This window comes from Bos indicus, chromosome 18, assembly GCF_029378745.1.
Source record: "Bos indicus isolate NIAB-ARS_2022 breed Sahiwal x Tharparkar chromosome 18, NIAB-ARS_B.indTharparkar_mat_pri_1.0, whole genome shotgun sequence".
Taxonomy (NCBI): Eukaryota; Metazoa; Chordata; class Mammalia; order Artiodactyla; family Bovidae; genus Bos; species Bos indicus.
Genome location: NC_091777.1, coordinates 58,480,265 through 58,501,319, shown reverse-complemented (window position 1 = coordinate 58,501,319; position 21,055 = coordinate 58,480,265). Strand labels below are relative to the sequence as shown.

The following is a 21,055-nucleotide window of genomic DNA, read 5'->3' as shown; positions in this document are numbered from 1 at the left end:
TATGGAATAAATGTGATGTTTCAACAAATTTCTAGATCTATTCGTATGGAACTAAAAATATCTTCATTATAGACTAGTGATTAAGGAGAGCAATTTGATTAGAAAGTAAGTCCAGTATGACAATATTTCTTTCAATACTGAACCAAAACAGAATACTTTAAAAATTCATTTTAATGTCATTTCATGTCAGTTTAATGTCATTTAATGTCAGTTCATACTACTAAGAACACTCTAAAACTACATTCCCCCCGCCGCCTTTTTTTTTTTAACTTTACAATATTGTATTGGTTTTGCCATATATCAACATGAATCCGCCACAGGTATACACATGTTCCCCATCCTGAACCCTCCTCCCTCCTCCCTCCCCGTACCAGAGTGAACTTGAACTGAAGAAAATTGTTACAGCCAAGAGTAAAATGCTATCAGTTGCAGGAAATTAAGTGGGAATTTTACCTAATTTTACCTAATTTTATTTATCGTTTATTTTATAATTCTGTTCTTTTGGCTGCTGTTACAAACTTCCATGAAATTAGCAGCTAAAAAAACAGTGATTCATTTTCTCACAGGTAAGTTAGAAGGCCAAAATCAAGTGGTCTGCTCTTTTGGGCTCTTAATGAGTCTCTGGGGAAGAATTACTTCCTGATCAATTCACGTCTTTATGAATTCTTCATAATCTCTATGTGAATCCCTCTATCTTGAAAGCCAGCATTAAAACACTGACCATGACCATCCACACCCTCCCCCACTGCCCAGTCCTATTTTCTATCTCTTCCTCTTCATGTGCTTCTAACTGGTCTTTCTATTCTTTAGGGTTATGTGACTACAAACAGCCTCCTCAGATAATGCAGGAGAATCTCCCTATGTTAAAGTCAGATGACTTGTAACCTTAGGTGCATCTGCAAAGACCTTTCTGCCTATAATGTGACACGAACCACCAAATTAAAGCACCAAGGGAGGGAGATCTGCCTATAGCATTACAATTTTTTTCTTCAATGAAAAACATCTTCAATTGTGATCATATCCGTAGAACTATTGCCAGTGATTACTTCTTGGGATGATTTCACACAAAAAAACAAACATTACTTATAATTTTTCAATACTGTTTAGTTACATGTTATTTCTTATATAAAGCTTGTATTAAATTTTAAAAATACTAAAGTAAAAAAGGAGAATCTCACCAAATCAGTTTGAGGCATAAATGTTCTTGAAGACATCCTACTGGGTAAGAGTCAGGTCTCCTGCTGCCAATACTGAGGGCCCCAGACCAGGAGAGATGCTCCAGCCAGGCCCACCCTAGTCACTCCCCATGCCCGAAATACTCAAAGAGGAGTAAACTAGTGATGGTTTGGTATTCACTCAAACTTCTACCTAGGGACTTAGTGAATATAAAAAAAAATTATTAGCAGTATTGCGACGGGGGGTGGGGGTGGGGGGGGCTGTGCCATGTGACATGTGGGAATCTCATTTCCCAGATCAAGGATTGAATCCATGCTCTCGGCAGCAGAAGCATGGAGTCCAAACCACTGGACTTCCACAGAAGTCCCAGGAGTATCTGATACGAACAGTATTTATCACTTCAATGTCTAGTTGTAAAAAATGGCCTACGAGTGACTTGTGATTCTGCTGAAAACAACGGTATTAATAATGGGGGATGAGTTAGTGACCCCCAAATCTGCCCCAAATAACTCCATACCACTTATTTCCATACTGGCTTCCCCTGCACCTCTAGTACCCGTGACCTTCACCCCACGACTCCTTAGGTCTTTATCTCTCTCTCAGGGCTATAGGGAACACTCTCTGAGCCCATGATCTACATTTTCCCCTCCAACCTCCACCAGGCCCTTCTATTTCCACACCTCTCTTCCACTCTATATAACCCCGTGGAATCCTCTCCCTTGACAACTCTATACTCCCACTAATCCCAGCACCTCAGCTGGCAAATCCTTGTCCTTCATGGCCTCCCCCTTCCCTGCGGATCTATATTTTCTCCTAATCTAGTCACTCTATCCAATTCCCATTCTCTCTGTACCCCTCCCTCAAGAACCTTTTCCCTTGTAAGTTAGATTTGTGGAGTCTTTCTTGTAAAGAATCAAGCTTTAAGTATTCAATTCAGTTCAGTCACTCAGTCGTGTCTCTTTGCGACCCCATGAACTGCAGCACACCAGACCTCCCTGTCCATCATCAACTCCCTGAGTCCACCCAAACCCATGTCCATTGAGTCGGTGATGCCATCCAACCATCTCATCCTCTGTCGTCCCCTTCTCCTCCTGCCCTCAATCTTTCCCAGCATCAGGGTCTTTTCAAATGAGTCAGCTCTTTGCATCAGGCGGCCTAAGTATTGGAGTTTCAGCTTCAACATCAGTCCTCCCAGTGAACACCCATTTATGCTATTTATGATGAAGAGCCATTTGATCTGAAGGCCTGGGGTCTGAGTAGCAGCTGTCCGTCACATGAGGCCTCAGAGCTATCTTCTTGACCCCTAGGACAGCCCTGCAGCTAGACTCAGCTGAACTTCCTAGGTTGGCAACATTTCATGTGTATCTCTAATACTTTTGCCACCTGAAGCAAACAGCCGACTCACTGGGAAAGACCCTGATGCTGGGAAAGACTGAGGGCAGGAGAAGGGAATGACAGAAGATGAGATAGTAGGATGGCATCACCGACTCAATGGACATGAGTTTGAGCAAACTCTGGGAGATAGTGATGGACAAGGAAGCCTGGTGTGCTGCAGTCCATGGGGTCACAGAGTCTGACATGACTTAGGGACTAACAACAGCAACACGTGTAGTGTCACATGTCATTCAGGGCAAACTCATATCATCTTCATGTCCCTTCCCTCGAAAAGACGTGGAATCTTAAGCCTGATTTCTTGTGAATTTCACCCCAGGTACCTTTCCCTTTGCTGATTCTAGTGTGTATCCTTGCACTGCAATAAAGAGTAACCCTGGGTATAATGGAGAAGGAAATGGCAACCCACTCCAGTCTTCTTGCCTGGGAAATCCCATGGACAGAGGAACCTGGCAGGGTATAGTTCATGGGGTCACAAAGAGTCAGACATGACTGAGTGACTGAGCACAGCACGCATATATATGTGTGTGGAGGTGTGGAGGTGAGTTTAACCACTCCTGAATCTTGGGAGTCCTTCTATGAGCCAACTTTGAGGATGGCCCTGGAGATCTCTCACTGAATAATAACAAGGAATTTTCTGGTTAATGGAGAAGGAAATGGCAACCCACTCCAGTCTTCTTGCCTGGGAAATCCCAGGGACAGAGGAGCCTGGCAGGGTATAGTTCATGGGGTCACAAAGAGTCAGACACGACTGAGTGACTGAGCACAGCACGCATATATATTATGTGTGTGGAGGTGTGGAGGGGAGTGTAACCACTCCTGAATCTTGGGAGTCCTTCTATGAGCCAACTTTGAGGATGGCCCTGGAGATCTCTGACTGAATAATACAAGGAATTTTCTGGTGGTGCAGTGGTTAGGACTCAGCACTTTCACTGTTTGGGCTTTGGTACGATCCCTAGTTTGGGAAGTAAGATCCCATGAGCCCCGCACTGTGTTTAAAAAAAAATACTATTTCTACTAACAAAACATATTTAGACATGTCATCTTGCTATAGTAAGCTATGTTACCAAGTCTAGGATCACAGGCCAAGGAAATCCAATGGTGAATACATCCTACCCCAACAGGGCTTTAAAAATACACACACAACACAAAAGACACAGAGAGTTACATTCAGTATAGACCTGACCCTTGAGATACGGTTTTCTTTAGGGGCACTTGTCAGTATAAACCATGTAAAATGTCCAAAACCAGTGTGTCACCACCAATCTGCAAGTGAAATCCATCAGTACTAATTTCATGTGACCTGAGAAATAAGTACTCTTCCTGTCAAGTCCTTGGGAGGGATCTGCCTGTCAGGCATCCTCCCAGAACCAGGTCTGCTCCGAGGCCCTGCTGGAGCTCCTGAACATGGGCTCAAGGCCCTGCATGAGGAAAGATAAACACGTAAAGACTCAGCAAGTGCCCCCTAGGGGAGAATCGGGGACATGGACATCACCACCTAGACACAACTGCTGGCCCTGCCTGTCTCAACCCCCAAAAAAGACAATAAAAAAAAATCAAAGTGGGTGTTTTCAAAGTCATAACTTATACTGGACCTGGTACAGATTCAAAGCATCCTATCCTACAGTGTTACTGGTTCCAAGGAAGGTTCTTTATGATACAGGAGAGGGTATGATGAGAGAAAAATCTGAAGTCCAGCGAAACTCAGCTAGCTGAAGTCTAAGGCCGGTACTTGCATGAACACAAAACTTACAATGTAAAAAAATAAACTTTCAGCATGAGAACTGTGACACAGTAAGGTATCTCCATTAGGACATCTCCCTGGTGTATGACACAGAACTGCCAAAACCTTTAGAAATGTTTGAGTAGTACAGGTGAAAGAAGTATTTTATTGTTTCTCATAACAAGCGTTTACTAATCGTATCTGAGTATTTCTTAATGAGGTGACCTGGATGGCCCATAGAGAGCTTCAGGATGGCAGCTGGTTGCCAGAGGAGCCAACCACGTGACTAGAGAGATGAAACATTCAGGTTGACCCCGCCAAACTCTTGGGACAGAAGAGGGAATGGAGATTGAGTGTACTCACCAATTGTCAATGACTTAATCAATGATGAAACCTCCATAAAATCCCCGTGAACAACAGTGCACAGAGCCCCTCAGAGTTGGACAACACATCCACCTGCAGGGAGGGTGGCAATGCCCAACTCCATGGGGACAGAAGCTCCTTTGCTTGGGCTCTGTCCAGAACTCACCCAACGTACTTCTTCATCTGGCCATTCCTTTGTATCCTTTATAATAAACTGGTGGTATTAAGGAAAATGTTTCCCAGAGTTCTGTGAATATTCCACCAAATTCTTCAACTTGAAGAGGGGGAGTGAGTGTAGGATCCCCTGATGTTACAGCTGAGTCATCAGAAGTGGACACAACATTAGCCCCCAACACTTGAGACTCCCATTTAACTGAGGACAGTCTTTTGGAATCTGAACTAGGTGGTTAGCGTCATTGCTAGAGTGACAGAGAGTTGAACAACTGCTTTGCAGAGTGTGGAAAAACCTACTCACATTTGGTATCACAACTGTTGGGAATAAAAGCACTTCATTGAAACAGTGGTAGGAAAATAAGAACAAAAAAATAGACTGATATTTACAAAGATGACCTGCAAAATGAAGACAAAAGGTGAAACAAACAGAAAGCACATTATAGTGACACAAAGAAGGTAGGAAGAAACTCAGCAAGCACTGGACAAATTAATCCATTCCATCAGTAAAATATACTGAACCTACTTTACCTGCAGTGTCAAGCACTTTGCTGGCACTGGAGACAACAATTTACATGGGCTTCCAGGTGGCACTAGGGGTAACAGAACCTGCCTGCCAAGGCAGGTTAGAGGGAAGAGACACTGGTTCAATCCCTGGGTCCAGAAGATGCCCTATAAAAGGGAATCGCAACCCACTCCAGTATTCTTGCCTGGAGAATCCCATGGACAGAAGAGCCTGGAGGGCTACAGTACATGGGGTCACACAAAGTTGGACATTACTGAAGAGACTTAGCACAAATAAGGGTAGGAGATTTTGAGTGCCTTATCCCAGCAAAGCAGTTCCTGGATATCCTGGAGTCTCGGCTCATGAGCAGAAAGGGGCTGACCGTTGGGAAACATGCAATGATTACTGCAGAGGTTTTCACAAAGAAAACATCAATACTGTCAAAAACAGCCAAAATAATAGCACAGATGAAGGTAAGTATGTTGAAAAAGATAAAGGTGGTCACCAGGAGAAGGATGGTTTTGGTAGCTCTGGACTCAGGGGAGGATATGGAGGAGATGTTCGTTCTATGAAAGTTTTGGACCCTCTGCTTGTGCCTGGACAGGATGAAAACCGTGGAGCCACTGGCCAAGATCATGAGCACAAAACATAAGGCATCAGGAAAGGAGAGTAATACTGCATATAATGAGTCTTCGGGTTGGCCATGACTGACAGCGCTACAATGTCCGAGATCTTTTCTGTTTGTGATGCTTCTGTTTCTCAATGTTCCGCTCATATACATAGGATAAATGACATTCACCAGCATGTTCAAGGTCCAGCACAGGATAACTGAAGGAACCATGCATTTGAGAGCTTTCACTTTAAGTTCTGCCCATTTGGCAGTCCTGGGACTGATGGTGATGGCCTGGAAGACACTCAAGAGGAAGGTGGTGCCAATGGACACTCCCCTGCCAACTACACGAACATACGGGAAAAATCTGCATGCAAAATCACTGTCCATGAAATGCCACTCAAAATTTTTCACTGTATCATGAAATCCACCGGAGAACAGAACCAAGATGTTGGCTACAATAAGATTCTTGACAATCAAGTCTATGGTTCTCAGCCTTTGCCCAGTGCAATAAAGGAAGAAATAATGGTAAAGAACAGAGAAATTCCCCAGGATTCCAAATACAGTCTGTGATAAGAAGATCACTGCTACTGCCAAATCCCGGGTAGACATGCCGTCAGGTCTCAGTGACTGATGGTTTTCTTCTGAGCTAGAGGATCCTGAATGGGAACACGAGGCATCGAACACAGGTACAATGTTAACTAAAACCCAACATTCTCCACTTACCAATAGTTCCTACCTTGAAAGGATGGCTTACTTCAAGTATTCCCGTCAGTTAAGTGCTTCCAAGAGTTGAATGTATAACCATTAAAGAACACTTTCAATGTATGAATCACTGCTATGAAAGCCACATTTGCACAAATGTCTTTAATCCTCACAAATTCATGAAACAGACACTGTTATATTATATATAAGTATGAGGCAAACATCAGCATAGAGAAATTCAGTGTTTGGTCTAAATTCACTCATTAGATAGGAACAGAAGGCTAACAGCATGTGACCCTAGATCAGCTTGTAATAAGAACGGTGCATTTAATCAAAAATACACTTAAATGCTAGTCACCTCTGTTCTTCAAATAAACCAGGTCTAAATTTGGTTTTGCTTCTGTACTTGGTCATTATATTTAGGTTGGTGGTATTAATATTTTATTTTCGTATTTAGGTAGTGACAATATTCCATTTAGTCCTAAAGACTCATTTTATAGGCAAATATTAACTTTGAATAAAGCTGTAGAAAAAAGTTAAATGTAGATGCACTGCCTCACAGCATAAAACTGCAGGTAACTTCCCCTCTCAAAGCGGATTTAATGAATACAAGAACGGCTCAATATAAGGATGGAAACTGAAAAACTCATTTACTTTCATTCCTGGACAGAAGTTCAATGGAACAAATCATAGGAACCATGGCACAGGAAACATTGATGCCTGATTAATGTTGTATGGTAGAGTTTATTAGTAATTCCAAATCACATATACATATATATATATATATATATATATATATATATATATACACCTGAGTCAAATAAAAGCATTAGCAGTGAGGCAAGCTTTCTGAAAGATATGAAATACATGACACACAAAATCAAATGTTAAGGTAGGCAGTTTGTGTACAGTATAAATGACATATATTTGGATGGATGTTATAACATTTAAAAGCAGCAGAAATATCACAAAATACACGTGAGCCTAAATATGATATCTGAAACATGTAAACTATTTTTCTTACATGCTGTATCGCTAACTTTAAGCAATAAGAGTTTCTCCACATTCTATACACATACAGTTATTAAATGTACTAAGCACTTCATACACCAAGAGTTAGAGAAAACACTTCTACTCCAGCAACAGCTCCTAGACACACTGTTTTGGCACAGGATCAGATGATTCCCTGGTTCATCCTACTCCTTCTTACCGTATGGACCACCCTGGGCACACTTATCAACCTAAAAAGTATGTCTATGATTCCTGAAAAGTACTCTGATCATCAAGCTGGCTTAGGAACTACAGTCCTTTACCATATGAAAAATCAGATTTCATTATCATTTGCATTAAACCACAACAATCTCTGTCAGTGAGACATACATACATCACACTAGGAGCCATCAGGGATTGGTGAAAGGTCTAGGACCCCATCTCCCTTTTCCATCTCAGTTCATACTCAGGATTTATCCCGCCCTCCTGGCAGGGCTTTGGTGCTGACCAGGTCCTTAGACAGCAGATTGCCTTTGTCCAATATGTTCACTTACCAGATTCCTGACGCAAATCCTTCCTTTATAGATTCTACTTCACAGATGAACGTAGAGAAAACCACTGTTTTTTTCCTGCTGCCTGGATGGTGAGCTCAACACCAAGGTCAAAGCAATCAGCCTGTGTGCAAGAGGGGTAGCTCGACCCTGAGATATGAGCTTGTGATCCTGTGACCTCACCTCCCCTCAGAACTGCAATTATCATGTCACCTGTAGCAGCATGGGCAGGAACAGGCTTGGGAGCTGGGATTATTTTTGAAACCAGTCTCCCAGTTGCTAATTACCAGGGACAACTTTAAGTTTCAAGTTAGTATGTCTAAGAGACTACTGGAGTGTATTTGTGACAGAAGCTTAGTTTTCCATGATCCCGGAGGCAGGCAGGGCTCACACACAGGGAGCAGGAAGTACTTAGGACTGACACAGGAACTGGCTGCAAGTATCTGTTTCATTGGAGGTTCTGCCTCACTGAGAGATTCTACTCCGAACAGTTCTTTCCTCATTTCATACACTGAGCTGCACCAGCAATTAAGGTAAGGGCAAAAAAAAATGGAATTGGTCCAAATATGAGTTTTTCAAAAGATGTACAGGTAAAAAGAAGGACATGACACCAATGATGTATTAGATATCACTGCACTCATTTGCACAACTCAATAGCAATGAATATGTAAATTGTTAGCAATACAAACTTTCCCAATATTTACCCTCACTAGTCACAGGAAGCAGAACCAACTAATATCTATAGAAAAAAGAAAGAAGCTTCCTAAAAATTCTTGAAAATAAAAGAACCAGGATCAGATAGTTTAAGAGGGAGATTCTACTATTCGTGCACTGTCAGATAAGCTAATGCTACTCAGTCAACTCAAGACCAACAAACAGGGAATTCCCTGCTGGTCCAGTGTTGAAGACTCAGTGCTTTCACTTCCAGGTCAGGGATTCAATCCCTGGTCAGGGAACTAAGATCTGGCAAGCCACTGGGAATGGCCCCCTCAAAAAGAGCAGCAGATCATTAACAGAATCCTCCACACTTATTTTTGTGCAAAATTTTGAGTAAGGAACCATGATTTCCTTTAAGTTAAGAAACATAACATAATTATATGAAAATATTCTGTATATAAAAAACAGTTGAATTCAATTCTTACGGTTTTCCTACACACAAATCAACTCTTTGCTCTATGTTCAGGATGGAATGACTCTGTAATTTCAGCTCAATTACTATAGCCATTACAACAGCCAACCCAACCTACATAGAAACACCCAAACACAAACACCCCAACTCACCTACACAAAGATGCAAACAGGCATGTGTGCACACTCTATACATTCGAACATGTATTTACATACATTCACATAGTCATGCACATACACAATCACTCTTGCTCAAGTAGCTTTAACTGAATCAATACACGCTCAAAAGCATCAAAACACACACTGAACACATAAAAAGTGTCTTATATGAATAAGCATAAATATATACACTCACAGGAACTCAGAACTATTTTTAAAAAATCAAATCATGATGCAAGTGTGTGTCTCATCACAACATCTTAGGCAGAACAGCTGCATATCCAGACTTACGGAAATCTGAAAATGGGAGCCTTTCTACACATTCCAATCCTTTAAACCCTGCAAAAATCACAAAGACAATATTTAGTACAATACACAGCACCTAAATTGTGCAATCAACACTCCACCTGATGTTAACACATAGTGAGTGTGTATTCTTCAAGTGTATCACTGAAGGAAAAAAAAAGAGCTGCAAGTATTTTAAATTAAAGAAACTAAAGAATCAAGACAATGGAATGCACTTTTCATGACTAGATCGTGACTAGATCTTAGATTTATGAAAGTAGATATAAAAGACATCATTGCCTCATTGGGAGAAATCTGTATATGGACTTGCTATTCAATGATGCTATTAGGCATTGATTTGTTAGTAAGATGCTACTATTGATTGATAAATAAGATGCCTCTATTGTGTTAGATTAGAGAATTACCTAGAAAGAAGGAAGTAAACGTTCAGCTAGCAAGGGGAAAATTGTCAAAAGGTATACAATTTATTCTCACATGAAACAAGTACATAAACAGATGAAAAAGAATTTGTGATAAAATGGTAATGTTTGCAAAGAAAATAGTAATGTTTGGTGAATCTAGATGAAAAGTATGGTGTAGGTTCAGGATTTTGCAGGTCTATATTCCCTGCTGTATTTTTACATTTCTGTATGTTTCAATTTTTCCAAATAAAAGTGATCATTAAATGAAAGGTAGGAGTATGTGCAGAAAGCAAAGAAGAACTAAAGAGCCTCTTGATGAAAGTGAAAGAGGAGAGTGAAAAATCTGGATTAAAACTCAAAATTCAAAAACGAAGACAATGGCATCCAGTCCCATCATTTCATGGCAAATAGATGGGAAAACAATGGAAACAGTGACAGATTTTATTTTCTTAGGCTCCAAAATCACTGAAGATGGTGACTGCAGCCATAGAATTAAAAGACGCTTGCTCCTTGGAAGAAAACTGTGACCAACCTAGACAGCATATTAAAAAGCAGAGACATTACTTTGCCTACGAAGGTCTGTACAGACCAAGCTAAGGTTTTTCCATTAGTCATTTATGGATGTGAGAGTTGGACCATCACAAAGGTTGAATGCCGAAGAATTGATATCTTTGAGCTGTGGTGTTGGAGAAGACTCTTGAGAGTCCCTTGGACTGCAAGGATATCAAACCAGTCAATTCTAAAGGAAATCAATCCTAAATATTCATTAGCAAGACTTATACTGAAGCTGAAGCTTCAGTACTTTGGCCACTTGTTCCAAAAACCCAACTCATTAGAAAAGACCCTGACACAGAGAAATATTGATGACTGGAGAAGAAGGGGACGATAGACGATAATATGGTTGGATGGCATCACTGGCTCAATGGACATGAGTTTAAGCAATGTCCTAGAGGTGGTGAAGGACACGGAAGCCTGCAGTGTTGCCGTCCATGAGCTGGCATTCAGATTTGACAGAGTGACTGAACAACAACACTAAGCCAATACTCACTGTGCACCTTGAAAACTGAGGAGCCACAAACTCCATATGCACAGCATGGATCCCTTGCCCTTTCAAATGGTTCTTCCTCCAATGCTCTGAATTTAATGGAAGTCTCCACTACAAAGTAATTTCATAGCTTTGGATATGTGAGCATGCACCTGAAAACCTCTACTTACCAATATGGTCATCTTCACAAAAGAAAGAAAACTCTGCCTTCTACAATCCAAGTTCCATGCAATTCTCAACTTTTTCAATTATCACAATCACATGATGATTTTTTAAAATATGGTAAAATGTAATTTTATGCTCTCCTGTACACCACTTCACTTCAATCTGGCCATTTCTACCTGAAAATCCTTAAACACACTCATCTCCCCACAAAAGACTGTATTTCACCTAAACAACTGTTGCCATTCTAAGAATAAAATTGACAAAACTCATGCCTACCTTCACAAATCTTTACTCAAGGACTGCAATTCCCTTCCCCATTGCCTTCAGATTCAGTAACAACCTGCCACATGCTCTTCCATTTCCACCCACCTTTTCCTAATATTCCATGCCTACTCCATTTCTAGCAAACTTGCATTGATACTTTTAAGTTACACCCTTCTACATGTGTCTATAAGAAGCAGACTGTTTGAGGACCTGGTGTTTATTATTACATACATTCTGAACTCTTCGACTTCAAGCACTAGTAGAACGTCCATTACAGAAGTCCATACATGATAACTGTATCATACTTCTTTGCAATTACAATCACAACATTGTTTACTTTGAGGAAGATGCTCACCACATCCTGTTTACCATCCTCTGGTAAACCACTCACATTTTACCTAGGACTCTGAGGGATTGAGTGAATAAACCAATGAATATACTGCAAATACATACCATTCACACCTTTCTCTTAAGAGTGGGGGAGTTTGCATTCCTTTTCCTAGCAAAACAGAGCCTGGATACTCTGGAGTCACGACTCATAAGCAGAAAGGGGCTGATAGCTGGGAAACATGAAATGACTACTGCAGACATGGTTGAAATGAACAAACTAGAATTGTTGGAAATACCCAAAATAATATAAGAGATGGAGGAAAGCGTGTTAAAATTAATAAAAATGCTCACCAGGAGAAGGATGGTTTTAGTGGCTCTGGACTCAGCAGAGGATATGGAGGAGCCATTGATTCTATGAACATTTTGGACTCTCTGCTTGCGCCTGTACAGGGTGAAAACCGTGGAGCCACTGGCCAAGATCATGACCACAAAAGAAAAGACAACAGGCATGGACATCATTGCTGCATATGTTTCTCCATAATGATCATTGGGAACATCAGAACAATGTTTGAAACTTTTTCTATTTGTGATGCTTTTGTTACTCAATATTCCAGTCACAAAAATAGGATAAATGATATTTAACATCATGTTCACAACCCAGCACAGGATAATTGAAGGAACAACACACTTGAGAGCTTTCACTTTAAGCTCTGCCCACCTGGAGTTCCTGGGACTGATCGTGATGGCCTGGAAGACACTCAAGATGCATGTGATGCCAATGGATGCTCCCCTGCCCACTCCACGAAGATAAGCAAAAACTCTGCATGCAGATCCACTTTTGAGACAATTCCACCCAAAAGTTGTCATTGGACTGCAGAATCCAGCAGAAAACAGAATGAAGATGTTGGCTACAATAAGGTTTGTCACAATCAAATCTACGGTTCTCAACCTATCCCCAGTACACCACAGGAAGAGATAACAGTAAAGAAGAGAGAAATTCCCCAGCATTCCAAATACTGTCTGTAATAATAAGATGGATCCTGCTGCCAAATCACCAGTAGCCATGCTCTCAGGTCTCAGTGACTGATGGCTGTCTTCTGAGCTGAAGGTCCTGAATGGGAAGACGAGGCATGGAACACAAGTAGCAGGTCAACAAAAATCCAATATTCTCCACTTATCAATAATTCCTACTTTAAAAGAGTTAATGTTTTCCTGTCATATCAGTGCTTCCAAGAGTTGAATGAACAACCATTAAAAAACACTTGATTGAATGAATCACTGTGAACAAAGCCACACAAATGAAAACATCTTTATTCCTCTCACATTCATGAGGCAGGCAGTATTATCTCCCTTACAAAGATGAGGGAAACATCACCCAGAGAGGTTAAATGCTTAATCTATATTCACTCACTGGTTGTGGGCAGATGGCTAGCGAGGATTTGAATCTGGCTGCCCCGGTAACAAGGAAAGTGCATTTGCGCCAGAATACACGCAAATACTAGTGACCTGTGTTCCTCAACTAAACCAGATCTTAGTTTAGTTTTACAACTTGTTGTTTCAGTTTAGTTTGGTAGTATTATATTTGAAAATTTAGGTACTGGGACTTCCCTGCTGGTTCAGTGGTTAAGATTTCACACTTTCAAGCAGCGTGTGCTGTTTAGATACCTGGTCAGGAAACAGGATCCTGCATGCCTCATGGCAAAGCCCCCCCAAAAAGACATTCTAGGGTCAAGTATAAATTTTGAATAAAGCTTTATAGATACTCATAAGGAATATAATACTGCTGGCAACTGGCCTGTGTTCAAGTTGGATTTAATGAATACAAGAATGACTCAATATCAAGGCAGCAAAAAAAGACACATTTACTCTCAATCCAGGATAAAGCACAACGGCACAAGTCATAGTTCCATGGAACAGCAAACAATGATACCTCATTAATAGTTCACTGAAGAAACAAAATTAGTATTAATATTAATTTCATATGATATGTATATTTATTCAATAATATCTGCAGTGTTACCTCCAGGAGATCGTCCCAACCCAGGGATTGACCCCAGGTATCCTACATTGCAGGTAGATTCTTTACCATTTGAGCCACCAGGGAAGCACAAGAATACTGGAGTGGGTAACCTATCCCTTGTCCAGGAGATCTTCCAGACCCAGGAATCGAATCAGGGTATCCTGCATTGCAGGTGGATTCTTTACCTGCTGCATTATCAGCTGGTAAAGAATGTGCCTCCCAACTCAGGAGACATGGTTTTGATCCCTGAGTGGGGAAGATCCCCTGGAAAAGGAAATGCCAACCCACTCCAGTATTCTTGCTTGGGAAATCCCATGGAAAGAATGAACCTTGCAGGCTACACTCGATGGAGTCGCAAAAGACTTGGACACGACCTAGTGATGAAACAATAACAAATACAAGTATTACCAATAAGGCAAGATTTGTGAAAGATATGAAAATACAAGATACATGCAAAATCAGTGTTAAGGTGAGCAACTTGTGTATGGTATAAAGAACATACATTTTTTGAATTGGTATCATAATTTTGAAAATAAGCAGAAATATGGTATCTGAATTGCATAAAGTTCTATCTTTCTTACATGCTGATTCCTTAATTTAAGTGAAAAGAGTCTCTCCACAATCAACAGAGACACAATAATTTAATCTTCTCTCAATTCATACAACATCCAGAGTTAGAGGAAACATTTCTACTGCAGCAGTGGCTGCCAGACACACTGTTACTGTACAAGGTCAGATAATTCCTACAGACTCATCATACTCTTCATTACAAGGATGAACTATGTATGTGATCACCTGTGAAACCTGAAATGTAGGCATGGGATTCCTGGAAAGTAGACTGAACATCATATTAACTGGGGAAATACAGTCCTTAACTTTGTAAAATATCATACTAGTATTAAACCACAACAATCTCTGTCAGTGAGAAAAGTACATACACTACATTAGGAGCCATTATGGACTGGTAAAAGGTCTAGGACCCCATCTGCCTTTTCTATCTCAGTTCAGACTCAGGATTTATCCCACCCTCCTGCAGGGCTTTGCTGCTGGACCAGGTTTATACACTGGAGATGTGCTTTGTCCAATAAGTTCCCTTACCAGATTCCTGATACAGAGCCTTCCTTTATAGATTCTACCTCCTTGATGAATATAGAGAAAACTCACTTTTTCCTGATGCCTGGATAGTGGATTCAGTATGAAGGTCAAAGCAATTAGCCTGTGTGCAAGAGGGGTATGAATATGAATGAGATATGAATTTGTGATCCTGTGACCTTACCTCCCCTCAGAACTGCAATTATCATGTCACCTATAACAGCTCTGGCAAGAACAGGCTTTGTAACTGGGATTATTTGTGAAAACATTTTGCCAGTTGCTAATTATCAAAGACAATTATCACTTTCTAGTTAATATGTCTTTACAGACTATTAGACTGTTTATGACAGAGGCTCACTTTTCATGATCCCTGGAGGCAGACAGGGCTCACCTGCAGGAAGCAGGAAGAATTTAGGACTAACATGCAATGGACTGTCAGCAAGTATGTGCCATGGTGAGGAGGTTCCACCTCACCAAGAAATTTTACCCAAAAGAGTTCTTTCCTAATTTTATACAGTAAGCTGCACCATCAGTTCCCTTAAGAGCAATGAACTAGAATTTGTCTAAGTATTTGAGAAGGATCTAAAAATAGATACAGGAAACAAGAACATGATGCCAATGATCTACATTAGATATCACTGCACTCATTTGTACAACTCAATATCAATGAATATGTAAACTGTTAAGAAAATAAACTTTACTAATATTGATCCTCACTAGTGATAGTAAGCAGAAGCAGACTAATATCCACAGAAGAGAGAAGGCACTAAAAGCGTCTCTTGCAAATAAAACTACCAGGATCAGATAGTTTAAAATGGAGACTCAACTATTTCTGTTCCAGTGGTCATGTATGGATGTGAGAGTTGGATTGTGAAGAAAGCTGAGCATCGAAGAGTTGATGCTTTTGAACTGTGGTGTTGGAGAAGACTCTTGAGAGTCCCTTGGACTGCAAGGAGATCCAACCAGTCCATTCTAAAGGAGATCAGCCCTGGGTGTTCTTTGGAAGGACTGATGCTAAAGCTGAAACTCCAGTACTTTGGCTACCTCATGCGAAGAGTTGACTCATTGGAAAAGACTCTGATGCTGGGAGGGATTGGGGGCAAGAGGAAAAGGGGACGACAGAGGATGAGATGGCTGGATGGCATCACCGATTCGATGGACATGAGTTTGAGTGAACTCTGGGAGTTGGTGATGGACAGGGAGGCCTGGCGTGCTGGGATTCATGGGGTCGCAAAGAGTTGGACACGACTGAGCAACTGAACTGAAGTGAACTGAACTGAAGCCAACAGTACTCAATTTAAGCCCATCAAGTGGTCAATAAAGACCTCCACATTTGCTTTTGTGCAAAATTTTGAGTAGGTAAATCATGATTAACTTTTAAATTAAGAATTATAAGGCTTCCCTGGTGGTCCAGTGGTTGAGAATCACTGGCCAGTGCAGGGGCCATGGCTTTAATCCCTAGTCCAGGAAGTTCCAGACGCCTCAGGGCAGCAAAGCTCATGCACCACAACTACTGAAGCCTGCACCTAGAGCCTGTGCCCTGCAACAAGAGAAGGCACTGCGATGAGAAGCCCACACCCCACAACGAAGACCAGAGGCTGATTACCCCAACTGGAGAAAGTGCACGTGCAGCAACAAAGACCGAGTGCAACCAAAAATAAAGTAAAAAAAAATTTTTTTAAGCTGAGGTAGCTAGAATAGAAAGTAGAAAGAATACACATAAAAACAGACCTATATTTTTGTCAGCCACTTTGCTAATTAGAACAACATAAATTCAAAAATATTTCTGGAAAACTTTAAGGGAACTTCCAGTAGATATATAAAAACAAGGTGCGCCTTCTAAACCACTGCATAAATTAAAAGCTAAAAATGTATGATCTAGGTAACAGGAACTATAAAGGAAAATAAACTACCAGGAAACAGAATTTTAAAAAAGGAGCAAAACAGAAGCGAGAGACACACAGTACAGGGTTGGGGCAGCAAACGCAAACTGTAAAACTGTCCATGAAAAGACAAAGCTGACTGGAATAAATAAAAAGAAAACAAAATCTAGCAACTGACTGGCTCTCAGAGACACTCACATCCTTAAAACTGTCCAGGGAAAATAACCTGTAATAGACAAAGTATATCAGGCCCAGGCAAATGTAGATAATTGGAAATTAGGAGGAGTAATAGTAACAGGAACCAGTAAAAGAATTTAAGATGATATCCATTCCATTGGATAAAGTAGAAATTCACAGAATAACATGAGTTAGAAGTTACAGTGTGGTTGCTTTATGTAGCAAGTCATAGGGAACCAAATCACATAAAACAAATACTGTTGAAAAAAAACAAGGATGTTTGGCAGGAACACCACTGAGATAGACAATATTAAAATACCACTGTAATTTTGTGACAATGTAGGAAAATACTGTATACATGGTCTAAATATTAAAACTAATACAGACCAGCAATATATCAAAGTAGTTAAAAGATGCACATATTGAAAATAATACATTCTTTTCAATTATTTATGTTTGCCTTAAAAGAGAAAATCATATAGGGAATCACAATGGAAAGTGTGATAAATTCCTCAAGACAGAATTAGGAATAACAAGAAAGACAGCAATCAAAAGTTCCAAACAAAACAAAATTTAAAATTATCATAAATGCCTCCTATGTGAAGTAAGAACAGAATTAGCAAGTTCTGCCTACTTTTAAAATAACAATAAATATTTAAATGTGAAAAATTATGGTGAAGAAGCGTGAATACAATCAGAATCAATGTCATTATTTCTATGATTACTAGGTAGAAACAAGAGAAGGATCATATCCAAGAGATCACTGGCCTACAGGAAAACTAAAAACATGTTCTGAAAGAGAATAATTTAATGTTTTACATATGTTGGAGAAGGCGATGGCACCCCACTCCAGTACTCTTGCCTGGAAAATCCCATGGACGGAGGAGCCTGGTAGGCTGCAGTCCATGGGGTCGAAAAGAGTCGGACACGACTGAGCGACTTCACTTTGACTTTTCACTTTCATGCACTGGAGAAGGAAATGGCAACCCACTCCAGTGTTCTTGCCTGGAGAATCCCAGGGACGGGGGAGCCTGGTGGGCTGCCATCTATGGGGTCGCATAGAGTCGGACACGACTGAAGCGACTTAGCAGTAGCAGTATCCTCATCAAGCAATATACAGTTTTTATGTAATAACAGACAAAATCTCATAAGCATACCAGTTAAAAATATATTTTAAAAAAGAAAGAAATAGTCCACATGGTTCAACATTCACAAGGTACAAAGGGCATCATCTTAACCTGAGGTCCTTCAGCCACCCAGTTCCTCTGTTCCTACTTTTGTGAATCTTTACAGAGACAGTGTATGAAAATACAAGCAAATATCACTTTAGATTTTCTCAGGCTCTGATCATTTAAAAATGCTTTAAATTTTTGTAGGGATGTGATCAAGGCAAAGGAAGACGTGAACAGAAGTGTAAGTGTGAGGAGGGGCTTGACGGGAACAGCTGGTGAACTGCTGAAGAACCTGGGGCAGAATGTCACAACACAAAGCTCCTTCCGGTTATACAGGTTGGAAACTCAAACCCAGGATCTCCAGGGAGTCCCTCCCCAATCACGAACCCCACAGGCTTCCCAAAGCAAAGACCTTCATGAGCTCACCTGTCAGACACCGATACTTAAGTCTCCCCAGTCATGAGAATATGCTAACACCAATCCCATTCCATCCCCTGCCCCAGTAATAGTTCTAAACGCTGACTCCAGTATCCATCAGTGACCCTCCTCCAAGCCCCTAATATCCCTCAACAACTCCATCACTGCCCCCTAATACCTCATCCTCAACCTCTACGAGGTCCCTAGACCTCCACATTAGTAATGCCCACACTCTCCCATAATAGACCTGAAGACTCCCCATCACAAACCCTAAGTCTTATCAGCGACCATACAGCGTCGGTTACCAGCTCTCACAGACTTCCCCATCAGCGACCTCGTAAACGTCCATCCCTCATTCTCCAGGCCCTGAAATTTGAACCCGCGGATTCACCGTGCTGTCGCTGATCCCACGTTCCCTCCATCACTGAACCATAGATTCACGCAATGAAAACCTGCACAGAGATCACTGATTCAGTACTCCTGGACAGTCCCGGATTATCAACTAAACAAACGGCCTATCAACTCAATACACCCGCTTCCTCGATCCTTACAGATTGTTGCCACTGACCCTACCAAAACACGTAACGCCACGGAAGTCTCTCCTCTTTCCGGGTCTTCTCACTATGCAGCTGAAACAATAGGCTTCCAAAGTCTACCTTCCAAATCAGGTCGCCTGGCAGCGCCGCAGCGCCTCACAGCGAACACTCCGCAGAGAACACTCCAAAACTCCACACAACCTGAGAGCCACCAACGGCCGCCCGTCGTGTGACGAACAGCCAGGAAACCAGATTCTGCACGTAGGGGGCGCTGCTGGGCAATATGGCGGTCAGCGCCTGTGGAGAATCTGTTTTCCAAGTTGGTCTCTCTTTTGAAGCTGCGATCTCTTCAGCCGGACACCTGAGCTCTGAAGCCTCCATTTCCCCAAGCGCCATCAATAGTGTGGCACACGTACGGACTCTGACCATGCAGCTTAAGCTTCTTCCCTGTCAGTTAAGTGGGACCAAGACCTAAATTGCCTGTGTCCACCGAGTCTGTCACAGGAGGCTGTGGCCATGTTGAAGGAGGTGGTTGTGTCCAACTGGCTGAGGTCTTTTATCCTTAGCAGAGAAGAGTCTGGTCAATAGGCAGACTTTGAGAAAGTTTTTGGCTAGAGAAGGCTCTAGAAAAAAGTCCAGGTTTGGAGAAGTTGAGGTGATTAAACTGGGTCCCCCTAAAACTGAGTTCCCCTACTGAAGCCGAATCCAGCATCTGTACCCCGACACTGAATTGATTTTGGAGACTGAGTTTTGAGTGAAGTAGGAAACAGTTTTACAGCTTTGCCAGGCACAATGACCCACAGCACTCTAAACCTTCAAAACTGTGTCCTGAAGAGGGTAGTGAGGGGGTTTTATAGTAAGGGCTCAGAGAGGGCGTGGTCAGTTCATGCACACTCTTCTGATTGGTTGGTCGTGAAGTAAGTGGGTGTCAATATAGTGAACCTGGATTCAAGCGGTCAGGGGTCTAAGTACTTGGATGCAGCACAGGCTGTAATATAATTAAATTCTCCCACCTGGTGGGGTTTCAGTATCTGCAACACAGCTTAACTGACAGGGTGTGAATTCTTTTGCTACCAAGCCCAAGCTCTTTCTGCTCCATGCGAGACAGGCCAAGACTAGTTGGGACAGGGAGTAATGACTTTAATCAGAAAACTAGCAGACTGAGAAGATGGCAGACTAGCATCTCAAAAAGTCAGCTCTCGGTCAGAATTTAAGCTCCTTTTATATACAAGAGCAGGCAATGGCACCCCACTCCAGTACTCTTGCCTGGAAAATCCCATGGATGGAGGAGCCTGGTGGGCTGCAGTCCATGGGGTCGCTAGGAGTCGGACACGACTGAGCGACTTCACTTTCACTTTTCACTTTCATGCATTGGAGAAGGAAATGGCAACCCACTCCAGTTTTCTTGCCTGGAGAATCCCAGGGGCAGGAGAGCCTGGTGGGCTGACGTCTATGGGGTCACACAGAGCCGGACACGACTGAAGTGACTTAGGGGCAGCAGCAGCTATGTACAAGAGGGGGAGGGCAAGGGGCCCCCGGTGCCACTGACCAACGGTGAACAGGACCACTAACGGTCCCTGGTTGGCAGTTGCTCACTAGCGATCCTTGCTTGTGGGTGGGACCTATTGTGGCGCCAGCCAATGGCTGAGGGAGCCGGCTAGAGCCTGTGCCTGGCTCACTGCCATTACATACAGAGTGGGAGCGGAAAGGGGCAACTCTGAAAAGCATCCGAGTCCGAAGAAGTACTTGGGACTCCAGCAACATCGTGCTCCAG

General features: G+C 41.8%; 2 protein-coding genes across 2 annotated transcripts; both read right to left on the bottom strand.

Moving 5' to 3' along the window:
- Positions 1-52: 52 nt before the first annotated feature.
- On the bottom strand, positions 53-7,420 carry LOC139177315 (vomeronasal type-1 receptor 4-like). The gene has a single exon (XM_070772270.1). It carries the CDS (start codon positions 6,550-6,552, stop codon positions 5,602-5,604), a length of 951 nt encoding a protein of 316 aa, XP_070628371.1. The 5' UTR covers positions 6,553-7,420; the 3' UTR covers positions 53-5,601.
- An 8-nt stretch (positions 7,421-7,428) lies between these two features.
- Positions 7,429-20,842, bottom strand: LOC139177317 (vomeronasal type-1 receptor 4-like). The gene has a single exon (XM_070772272.1). The coding sequence runs from the start codon at positions 13,047-13,049 to the stop codon at positions 12,111-12,113; it is 939 nt and encodes a 312-aa protein (XP_070628373.1). The 5' UTR covers positions 13,050-20,842; the 3' UTR covers positions 7,429-12,110.
- Between the last annotated feature and the right edge of the window lie 213 nt (positions 20,843-21,055).

Excerpts from the sequence above, each read along its gene's own strand:
- LOC139177315 (XM_070772270.1), bottom strand. The coding sequence starts at position 6,552 with ATGTCTACCCGGGATTTGGCAGTAGCAGTGATCTTCTTATCACAGACT.
- LOC139177317 (XM_070772272.1), bottom strand. The coding sequence starts at position 13,049 with ATGGCTACTGGTGATTTGGCAGCAGGATCCATCTTATTATTACAGACA.